Consider the following 12,003-nt stretch of genomic DNA (forward strand, 5'->3'; position numbering starts at 1 on the left):
TTATCTTGTTGTGAAGCTTCTGCCTGTATCTCTTAAATAGATTATTTGCAGTAGTTCGTTACCTGAGCACCCAACACTAGTGCGCTGCCTTGAATTCTGTATCTGTATGGTTAGTTTAACCGCCCTTTAAGTTAGTCGTAACAGCAGCCGGTATATTCTGTACACTGGATGATATTTGAAGATCAAAATCAATAACTTGTGCAATAAGCATTCAAACTTAAAGGAGTCTGGACAGCTACAGATAGAGATTTAAAATACGCACAATTTGCACATGAAACACTCCCCCTAAGCCAAACATAACCCGGTCTTTTCTAGCACATTTTTAGCAACATTGCATTTTACTAACTCCATAACTTCTTAGTATAAGAACAGTCACCGAAATGAAATTGCAGTGATTTTGATATTTGTTCTAAGGTTTAATGATTGTGTACTAACGGTCCACTTTCCCTACCTTTACCACACTTGACTAGTTTTCTAAAGATCACGCCATGATGTTAAACCGCGGTGTCCGGCATCTTCAAATATACCGTCTCTTTGCCCCTAGAAAAACACGCGAAGCCAAGTGGCTTAGTCTACACTCTAGACACATACCAGATACGTGTGCCTTAGACCCCGTTCATACTAAATCGCGCAAATCGCGAAATCGCGAAATCGCCCTGAGTCGCATTCCTTCACACCAGGGGTCGAACGAGCGCGAGTTGTAAAATCGCGTCCAACAGCTTGATCAACTGCGGACGCGTTATTCGATTGTCACCCCTCTTACTGTTGTGTTCAATGACCTTCTTGTACTTCATCTTGAGTTTTTTTACCTTTAATAGTGCGGCATTACTTCCATGTTTTCGCGTATTTGGCCAACTCAGGCAGTCGCCACTTCAGCGTACACGCTCTGGTTTCGGTGGGATCCCTTGAGTTTCTTCTGAATCCCCACATCCCCGAAGATGGCCATCAGTACATGCGTTTTCGTCATTCCATAGGCCAAAATCGCCTCCCGATTCTGACGTATTTCCGCCGCATTCGGCGTAATATTCCAACAAGCTAGGAGGTAGATGAACATCGTATAATGAGCGGAAAGACTGAATTTGCAGATGACCCCTTGACCCATGACCGGGTCAATATGCAAAGTAAAGCGCCCAACGCGCATCAAGGCGATTTCGAGCGTTCATACTAAGTCGGAATGCAGGCAAATCGCGAGTAAACCACCTCCGGAGGTGGTTTCGCGGAAAGCGATTTCGGGCGATTTCAAATGCGATTTGGAGCGTTCATACTAAGCCACATTATCGCGATTTACGCGATTTCACGATTTACGCGATTAAGTATGAACGGGGTCTTAGTCCATGGGTACTTTGAGTACGTACTTTTCCTATTGTTGACATTCTTACTTAGATTATACAGCTGGTAAACCATCTCAGAGCGTAACAGCCATTACTTTTCTAGTTTGTACGTACAAAATCTTACAGATAGATTAAATGTACACCACTTAGGGTCGGTGACAAGGTTTATTAATCTACAAGTCTTTGACATGATAGAAATAAACAAAAAAGCTAGACAGCTAGATGTTTACGATCACATATACCTTCGCTTATTTATAATCTAGGATGATATATAATAACTCTCCTCTAAAAGCTACGTACAAGACGTGCTGTTTCATCTGTTAAAACATCCTACGATCATGTGTGAGTACAACTAAAACTTAAGTTTCAATTACTGTAAAAGTAACTGTTTGTGACTGTTTTGTTCTAGCGAAATCCAACAGTATTCATCAAAATATTATATTCCTTTACACTATGACGCATACCCTAGCTCTCTTGACCTGGAATATCCATCCATTAACATGAGTCTTTCACTTTTTGTGTAACTTTCACGTACGGAGATACATTGGAATGGTAAAATATCATTGAAAATATTACCCATGTAAAAGGATTACTGGTTATATCGATGAAGGTTACACATATCCAATTGATAAACTACATAATACAAAAGTTACTCAAGCAGCATGATGCGTTTCGTTTAAGCCCCTCTCACTGGACCCGCGGCACGCTGGCGGCGTCGCTGCGTCCTAAACTGGATCTATGTTACCCTTGAAATTATAATGGGAATATATTTCAAAACGTACAAGTATGACCAAAAGACAACAAAACACAAAGCTTTAAAAGATTTGTTTTGTTGCCCATGAAATTTGTTGGGAGCTTAGACGATTCGGTCAACCGCAGCGACGCCGCCAGCGTGCCGCGGGTCAAGTGAGAGGGGGCTTTAGTCGTTTCCTTTTGTCAGCGTCTTACATCAATCGATTGTAACACTATATCAAAAACTTATGCTAGCATTTACTATATTAGTAATTAGAAAGTTTTATCTTATACCTCTATTTTGTACTATGCACATGTTTAATGGCTGCTGTCGCACTTTGTACCGTGTACGATTGTCGTGCAATAAAGTTATTCCTCTTCTTCTTTTTCTTCTTCTTCATCACTTGTTTTACCCTTTACAGAAAACGTTCAATGTGACATTTTCAGACTGACTCCATCACTTCAAACAGTTGTCCATACTGACAAGTTCAAATCCAGATTTTTCGTACAGATAGTCCATGAGGAAGGCTGAGATCATGTAGCTGTCGGGGTGGTCGCTGTCCAGACCGAGGATCCCTCCGTGAGAGATGCGTTCATACAGGATCCGGAGCGCCTTGGGGGTCCTCTCCACGTCTCGGTACTTATAATAGTTGTCTTCTGTCAACAGCGTTCCTGAACGAAGCAGAGAAGGGTGGGCTTAGATTGTACATTGACGAGGGTTAGAAATCAAGGTAATAAGATACGTTCAAAACCAGTTATGCAAAGTAACTGGATAACATTTTGAAACAGTTACACGTTTCAGGCAGGATCCGCTTTCTTTTACCAGTCACTAACGAAAGATAGCGGATGCTGTCTGAAACGTCTGACTGTTTCACAATTTTATCCAGTTGCTTGAGTAACTTTTTTTGTTTTGTTAGATTGTACATACATGTTCCGTAATGTTTGTTAACTTATCGTATGTTACGGAATAAAGATGTGAAAGAGCCCTGTACAGCAGCATTTCGTTATAAAAGTGAACAGTTAACGACAATACCATTCATGCCAAGCTCACCACGTATATATGTCAAGCAACAACCCTGGCGTACAGGTATGCGTTCCGTCCTTCCTGCTACGTTAGCGCTGGTCAGCCATCAGCCAATTAGATACGTGCCTTGTTTTTGTTGGAGGAAAAGCTACCAGCCAATCACATAGCCACAAAACCGTCGGCGGCGACATGATTGGCTAGTGAAGGCTAGCGAGAAGAACGGATAGCATAGCCTTTTTAGCTTCCGTACGCTACCTAAGCTCCGCTCCTCGCCGGCAGCGTAGCTTGGGTAGCGTAGCGGAGCTAGGGTAGCGGACGGAAGTTAAAAGGCTGGCACTCAGGCTACGGATAGCAGGCCGGCACGATAGGGCCGTTGCCTGACGTTATGACATATAAAGCGACGCAAACTTACCGATGTTCGGAGGAAACATGGTTGTCGGTTGAATGATCCTCAGTCCTCTTTTCTTCGCTATGTCTTGCACTTTTTGCGACAGGCCAGCCGGAGAGAAGTAGGCTGGTTCCAACCCAACTTCTTTCATCCGCTGTACAGCCGATATCATTCCCATCCGCATCACGTTGGCGTTCTGCAGACCCCAGTGATCTGCCGGAAACGGTGCGTTCTGTGGGGATGATTTAATTAAAAATACGATTAGTGCATCGTTGATTTTTCATCCAAAGTTGTGCATTCATAATGACAGTTAACTGACAGCACAGTCACACCTTGATCCAGTAACCGCTCAAGGGACTGAGAAAACAGTGGCTGCCAGGACAGGTGATCGCTCAGGATAGAATCGGGTCAACTATGTAAAATGGACGGGTGCTGTTTTAATGAAGCTTGTGACTAGACGTGGTTGCCTGTTTGATTTATTTATAATGTACACTAATCTTGATGTCGCTGCACGTGCTAGACTATGTGCACCATGCGTTCAGTCTGCCGGATACTAATACCACTGGGGTACAACCTACATGTACATGTACGTCATCAACTGGCGGAAGGCGAGTAGCGGTAAGTCGTCCACAATTTCTTCTCACTTGGTTTTCTTCTATCGTCCTTCAAGTAGGTCGGTGTATAAAGTAAGTTAGCCAAATTACGTAGCAGAGTACATGTATCTTAACACCCTTGTCCTGCTGGACCCATATTATATAGGTTGCAAATTACAGAGCCTGTACGTGGGTCCCGTACACTTGCGCGTTGGAGGGATTTCTCAACTGAACGCGTCATACCGCAGCAAAACGCACCGACTGCGAAAGTAACTATGCCACAGCAGAGCTCTAGTTCTATTCTATAGTCTGTAAACCCCCTAGTAGGGGTATCGCACAGACGGGAGCAGAAGAAGTCAAGGGCCAATGACCTGATTAAGGATTCAGATTGATGAATTTAATTGCGTAAAAAAACAGTAGGACAAGGGTTAAGATCATTAAAAATGTTAAACGTAGAAATGAACAAAAGAATGTACCCCTCGTATTCCTATCGTGTATCTGTCGGCCCACTTGGTGATCAGGTCTGGGAAGTCCTGCACGAAGTCCCCGTAGACGAAGAGAGTGACCGGCATGTTGCTGGGGTGCGCTCTGATGGTCTCCACTAGCTTGTGGGCCGCCTTCCTGTTCATCCCGACCTGAACCGTCAGGGCCAGGCGGGCAGGACCACCGGGAGACCGGGAACAGTTGGAGTAGACCACTCCAGCGGCTCCAGGGGTGTCCTCCGGGAGCTGTAAATAACAACAAACTCCATCCGTCGTAACGTGGACCTTTGAGCCTCCGACTGCGAGCAGATGTTGGTGGAGAGTGCCGACAGAAAAAAGCGGACATAAAGATAAGAAGGTCACAATCTTCTCCACCAACCTCTACTTGGAGAGTAGACCTTTCCTATTGCACCTCTTTCCTGACCAGCTGCTACCGCGCCGCGTGCCTGCGAAGCTGATGTGTTACGCCTAATGGCGGTTTTACCGGCTATATAGATACAGATACGGATACACATTTCCTTCTTTTTCGTGCAGCCAACCACGTTACCGCCTACAGTCAAGCGACAACGTGATTGGCTGGTAGCTTTCCCTCCAACAACAGGAGGGAGAGTATACGATTGGCTATTGGCTGACTAACGCTAACGCAGCGAGAAGGACCGGTCGCAGGCCTTTATGCCAGGGTATATACAAGGGGTGGGCCTGGAATGGGAGCGTATTTCATGTTTTTCTCTTGAGCACCTCACATGTACAATTAATCACCCTCATTTATCAGCACTGAAACCCGCTCGGGAAATGTTCGGCAAACCCTCCCGGTCTCAGCCCTGATCTTATGAACGGAGATTTTGGCTTCTGGGGACGTCACCGACAGTTGCTCATAAATATTTAAAGAGCAAGCCTTATTTGGCACAAAAAGTCGTTAGTTGCTCACAAATAATTAAGTTGCGATGTAAGACGTAAGCTGATTGGCTGATAGCTTCCCAGCGTCCTTTGCGGCTTTGCTCGAGATGAGCTTTAGCAAACCCTCTGATTGGCTGAAAGCTGTTTGGTGGTGACGTCGCCAGAAGCGTGTTCAGGGGCGCGGAAGGGCAGGGCCGCTATGGGAGGTAATGAACATATCGGGTCTGCTGGGAGGATGCTCATTTCAAAGCAGGGCTGTGGAAAGAGAACGTACTTACGTCAATTTTGTGAAGATCTTCCAAATCTTCGTATCTCTTGTGCTCTCCTGCCCAATCAAGCATTTTGATGCCATGGGTAGTCATGGTATGCCTAAGTTCTTGTTTTCTTTCTGCTGTCCAGCCCGGGACCGGAGTCCAGCCGTGGAACTCACCATAAAACCTGCAATGTTCGGATACAGTATATTTACATGGATACTTTGTTGATACTTTATCTAAAGCACAGTCTTCTACAGGGATGAATATCCAAAAGCAAATGCATCAGCATACGTACAACGTTATAGATTATGTAGGCTATATGGGGTTTGACTAGCACTATAGTTTCCAAGAGCTGAAAAGACTTGAAGAATCAACACACGCACTTGTCTATCCACTTAAAGGTTCCTTCTTTGATCATCTTCTCCAAGATCTCGTACTCAGCTCCTTCGACATCAAGTTTGAAAATAACATAGTCTTCCACGGCTGTAATGGGAAAGAATACTATAGTTAGCCATCTTCATATATTATGTTTTTAAAGCCTCTGATAGCCGCTTGGAACTTAAAGGAGTCCTAAAGTCCAGAGGGGGGGGGGGTATTTTCCAATATATCATAATTTTAGGAATTGGAAGTAAAAATGAATACTTTTTACAGTATACGATTAAGTACCCACTAGTCCAATGCGCATCAAAAAGCATTCAGTATTTTACCGAATTCCCCAGATGACCCTCTATTTTCTGATTAATCAAATCGAACAACCTCAGCCTATGGCTTATTACAATGTGCCTGACAAGGCCTGACAAAAGTTAGATTACAAAAGGAATGTCAGGGTGGTTAAGAAAAACTCTGTCTTGCTTTGTGTTCTTTTATATCTTATTAACAATTGGCCTTTTTATTGTGCTCATCTTTGCCAAAAAAATAGTCACCATTAAAGATGTATGTTTACACATAGGGAATACATGGGTAGGGCCTGCAAGGGTTTAGCGAGTATCATATTGTTTTAAAAAACACACCTTGTGTAATTCACCGTAAGCAAAATTCTGTAAAAAGTCGGCTGATTATGTATTCATTGATACAAAATCTAGTGGAAAATAACACCGCCTTCTGAAGTTTAGAACTCCTTTAAGGCTTCAGACGACAATTTCTACATCACTCATACGGGAGGACCTATAGCTACGCATAATAAAAATGAAACTATTCATAAGTTATACTATACATACCGGTGTTTTCCTGTATCCACGTGGACAGATCCACCATTGGTATGACATTTTGCACACCGAATCGTCTGCCGCTTTTTTCATTATCTTTCTCGGCATCTTGGGCGTAGATTGCCCCCCCTCCCCACTGCATGTCCTGGCCGCCAACTCTGCCTTTGTCAGGTTTCCAGGCCGACTCGGCGTACGCCGTGATGTTTCCTGTTAAAATGCCAATACTAATGTTAAGTGAATAATGTTTTATTTGCAAGTTCTTGCCCGAGGGCTAATTGAAACATGAAACGATACATAGAAAGGGTATACTGCACAGATAGTGCGGGTCAACAATGTTGACAGCAAGTGGAACAAATTAATGACTATTCTAAGAGCTACTACGCTTTTTTGGGGTTTGGATTCTTTTTTGGAAGCAGTGGAAGACGAAGTGTCCCACTTTTTTTGTAATGAGTGAGTTTTGAGAAGTTAACAGTGTTCTAGTTTCTTTTCGTTGATAAACGTTTGAAAATTGTGGTTAGTTTTGATGGCTTCTTTAAAAAGCTCTTTTCTTTCCTGATCATTGAAGGGGCAGTTTGAGATAAAATGTATTTGTCTTCCACCGTTACAGTTACATTTAATCAAAACCAAAATCAAATCAAACCAAACTTCATTGCACAACAATTGTAACAGGTACAATGTATGGCAAGTTTTTTAAGCAGTAGTAAATACCAACACTATTATGCCTTTGCCTATAACAATGCTAATGAGTTCTAAACACTACGCTATTCAATATGAGTGATACTGAATTCCTAAATTATCAACGGTTCATTCATTTGTTCATATACATATTTGTGTTTTTTTTTATTTTTGCACTACAGTTTTTTATGGGTGACATACCCAAAATAGAGAAATGCAATTCTATTCATGTGTGATTAATTTTCAGCAATATGGTTGATATTATATTTCATGAAATAACACCCGCTTCTGGGGTTGACTTCGAATGGTCAAGCTTTGGGTACGCCCTGAGAAAATATTGAAACGTTAAAGGCAACCAAAGCAATATGAGGGACCAAAAAATGAAGTTAAAAAATAAAAATGCTGAAATCTTTATGTAGGGACATTTACTAACACTATCTAGCACATTTGTGTAATAACTTCATACTTTGAGCATTTTAAAACCGTGCAAAAACATGCCATACGATGATCCATACGATAGTTTTGCGAGCCTACAAAAACCCCGGCAACATTTTTCAGTGAGTTCTCACATTACAACGACGTCATGATTTTGCATCATGGATGTCGCTAATTCTGATTGTGTTGTTTGAACTTATCATGTTTTGAAATGACTTACTAAATTGACTTTCAAAATCCGATTTTCGGGCCCTAATATTGCTTTGGTTGCCTTTAAGAAAAGTGGTAAAAATGACGTAGCTGACCGTCTTGCCCCGCCACGGCGACCGGACAGTGAAGAATGTGGTTGGAGTAGGACTTGAAGTAGGGTGCCAGCCTCGCATCCAGCTCAAACGAGTGAATAGCGTAGTCTTTCCCATCGGGGTACGTCTCCCGGAATAACTGTTAAGGACAGCAGGATGTGATTGAATAAAAAGACTCTTTTTACACAACCAAGAGATTTATTCCACCGAAGTTTCGGTGACCATCTGTCACCTTCTTCAGGACAATTCTGACTGGTTCAAATAGTGATGCAGCACTACCGGTGCAATGGCCTAGTTGGTAGAGTGCTCGCCTTGCACACGGTAGGTCGTGAGTTCGAACCCCGGCCGGGTCATACCAAAGACTCTAAAAAATGGTACATACTGCTTTCTCTGCTTAGCACTCAGCATTTGGGAAAGAGTATGGAAGTTAAACACACATCACTACCAGCGGACCAGCCCCCTGCTGTAGTGACTTGCACAGATGTGTGTGGCCCAGGGGCTATAGAAATGGAGATGGCGCCACCCCCATGCGTCTTTTCAAGACGCCCGGGTCACTTTAACTTAACAGGTGTTGCTGCTTATACATAATGAGATGCATTCCCAAACGCATAGGGTAGGTCGTGATACATATGTACAATCACAGGAGATGACATCACTGTGCGGTCCCCAACGTACAGAAGTGTAACACATACACAACTATCGATCAAAAAACAATGCAACGATTATTAACGTCGGTGGAATAAATCTCACGGTTGTGTAAAAAGAGTCTTTTTATTCAGTGACTTACCAGCCTGATGAAACTATTCACGGAGAAGGATGTGATTCTCGTTACATAGTGGTCAAAAACGTTTTTCCCTTGTTCTTTACAGATTCTAAGTTATTACTCCGGGAAGGAGGGTGACCTCCTGATGGAGTATTAGAAATGATGTTGTTTGCGCGTCCGCAGCTAGAACTCACGATCCCGTTGTCGCATTGGTGTGTAACTTGACATATCGTCTGCTAGGTTGGGCGTGATGATGCAAGTTGTCATTTTTTTACACCGTAACTGATTTTATTATATCTTTAAATGTACTATTGTAAATACACACCTATCTTGACGCACATGTGGAACAGTCCACCAATTCAGTACACGCTTTAGTTTGGTCCGATCTAGTCTTGTCGTAGGCAGATATGGGATGATGTTTTCGGCTATTTGTTGCGATAGTTTAGACACTGTTACGGTGTACAATAAACCCGGTAATAGTGCTTACATGTAAATATATAAGATATCACCCTTATCTTGTCGGTCTTGTCGATAATTTTGCTTGGAATTTTTAACCTAGTAACTGAATATATGACGTTGTCATCAGAATGGTATATTTTCCGTCAAACAAATGGGGATTGGGGGCTGATGCATTTCTTCTTAAGACCGTATCTTCTTATATCGGTAATGTTACTATAGTATATGTCAATAAGCAATGCTATCTTGATGGGTGTGTGGAACAGGTACTGCACGGAATGGCCTCAGATCTCGGCGGATACTTAGGCCAATACATATGTAGCTTTTTACAAAAGAGAGAATGTTTTGTAACAGACAAAAACGTTTAACGCATATTATATGATCCGTACGCCATGGCGCCATTTACGTTCATATTCTTGTAGTTATAGTTTCCAGATTAGAATAGACTAGTTTAGTACTTATTGTATGGATTGCCTTGTCATTGTTGCCATACATTGTGCCATGTACAATTGTCGAGCAATAAGGTTCATCCATTCATTCATGCATTCATTCATTCATTCACTCATTCATTCATTCGTACGTACAGGGATTCCTCCGGAAATATTCCATAGCCCGTGCGGATTTAGTCGGATCCGTTAGTTACGTTGGATCCGCCTGTTTCCGTCAGTATCCGTCAAAAATACAGAAAAATCCCTGTACGTATCCGCCGGGATCCGAGGCCATTTCGTGCAGTGTCAACATCAGCTGTTGTCGTATAAAACACACACTTAACAAAAAGGTCAGCTGTTCGAGAGTCATTGATCTTGTAACCTTTTGTCAGCTGATGCGTTCATGGCGGACGGCCAGAGAAGTCGGTACTTTTTTTAAAAATCAATTCGTAAGAGCCTGATGTTGCCATCGATTTACGAAGAAAGGCGGCTCAATTGTTACTGTAGCAGTATCTCTTCACCCTAGGTCAGAAATATCAATGCTCGAGACAAGTATTGACTTCACTGACCCATTAGGAGAATCAGGGGTTACCAATGCTGCTCGGGAAATTCCCTACCCCATTCAAACCGGAATGTTTTTGGTCCACTCACACCGGGGCATGCCCCTGCTCTTTTTCGAAAGATGTGGTGGGTTCTTTTACGTGCTCAAGGTGTGACTCTCCTCAAACACGGGACCCCCACACGTCCTATCCGAGGGTTGTCCCTAACCCTGGAAGAGCTAGGTACTCATTTACACCTGAGTGAAGTGAGGAAAGCCGTGCATATCAAGTGCCTTTCCCAAGGGCACAACGTCGGGGCGCAAGTTCGGACATGTCTCTGGGCACAACCTGGGATTAGATCCCGGGTCCCATTGTTTGACAGCCGCGCGCTCTACACTTGCGCCACACGACGCCACTTACTGCGCAGTATTTTTGATAGGCAGTGTAAGACTAACATCTGGATGATAAGAGTCTTCGCGAATCAAAAAAAGGGCTGCTATTTTCAGTTACTACGATATCTTAACAAAATGGCATTTTAGGCTTGAAATGACAGGAAATATTTATCAAACATATGTGTGCGCTAATAAGGTTTTCTCCAAGCAGATGTTGGGTTATGTGTTGTTTTATATAACGGCCTTTGTCTATCAGCCAACACCAGCTGGTGCCATTATGAATGAATAAAACAACTTTATGGTACCAAAGTAGTGAAATAATTAAAAATAAAACGTGATATTCTACTACATCTAACGACTTATTACAGGTTTGCGCAGCAAAACCTATGTTGGATCCATTGATATGTGTGGTGGCCGCCATCTTGATTTTGTGACGTCGCAGGGTAGCCATGCCATTTCATTGGGAGAGGTGTTCTTTGGGGTCGGCGCTAGCGTTCTCTCTATTCTTAACAAATCGGCACACAACTATCGCACATTCAACTCAAATAAAAATAAAAATTCAATACCAATTCATATTCAATAAAGACCCCGTAATCGCTAAACTAACATTATATAGCAAACCTGAAGAATATGTAGCACAATTACTTCACTCTTACTAGTTAATACTGTTATGTACAGGTTCAATTCCTGCTCGCTTCTTAATACAGCTGTGAATGCATTGGTTCAATTAGGCACTCCAAGTAGATGTTAGGTTCCTGAATCCCTGTACACTGCCTGTATAAACTGAGATGGAGAGGAATATCGATATATATCGCTTATGCAAATGAAGACCTAACTTGGCTTGCACAATTGATAAGAAAAGACTATAATTCGGTGGTGGTAAATAATGGGAATTTCATTCTTGTGGCATTTGGAAGTTAAGTGAAGTTAAACATTATCAGATATAAATCATACAACTCAAAGCCTCACGTAATTTAAGAGCAACTGCAGCTGCTACAATAGCATTCTCTGTGAGATTTCTATACTTTGAACAACTTGGTTTTGTCTGGGCCTGTGTCATCGCACATATAAATCAATATCCTTTAAAGGGATTTGACAGAAAGTTGA

At 42.5% G+C, this 12,003-nt stretch overlaps 2 protein-coding genes across 2 annotated transcripts; both read right to left on the reverse strand.

Annotated features, from left to right (window-relative positions):
* Window positions 1–2,519: 2,519 nt before the first annotated feature.
* On the reverse strand, window positions 2,520–3,701 carry LOC136445554 (uncharacterized). Its single transcript, XM_066443614.1, has 2 exons — window positions 3,500–3,701; window positions 2,520–2,735 (listed from the first exon to the last, which is right to left on the reverse strand). The coding sequence occupies exons 1-2, from the start codon at window positions 3,657–3,659 to the stop codon at window positions 2,521–2,523; spliced, it is 375 nt and encodes a 124-aa protein (XP_066299711.1). The 5' UTR covers window positions 3,660–3,701; the 3' UTR covers window position 2,520.
* An 813-nt stretch (window positions 3,702–4,514) lies between these two features.
* Window positions 4,515–5,863, reverse strand: LOC136445700 (uncharacterized). Its single transcript, XM_066443834.1, has 2 exons — window positions 5,726–5,863; window positions 4,515–4,796 (listed from the first exon to the last, which is right to left on the reverse strand). The coding sequence occupies exons 1-2, from the start codon at window positions 5,807–5,809 to the stop codon at window positions 4,515–4,517; spliced, it is 366 nt and encodes a 121-aa protein (XP_066299931.1). The 5' UTR covers window positions 5,810–5,863.
* Window positions 5,864–12,003: the final 6,140 nt, after the last annotated feature.

This window comes from Branchiostoma lanceolatum, chromosome 12, assembly GCF_035083965.1.
Source record: "Branchiostoma lanceolatum isolate klBraLanc5 chromosome 12, klBraLanc5.hap2, whole genome shotgun sequence".
In the NCBI taxonomy this organism is placed as follows: Eukaryota; Metazoa; Chordata; class Leptocardii; order Amphioxiformes; family Branchiostomatidae; genus Branchiostoma; species Branchiostoma lanceolatum.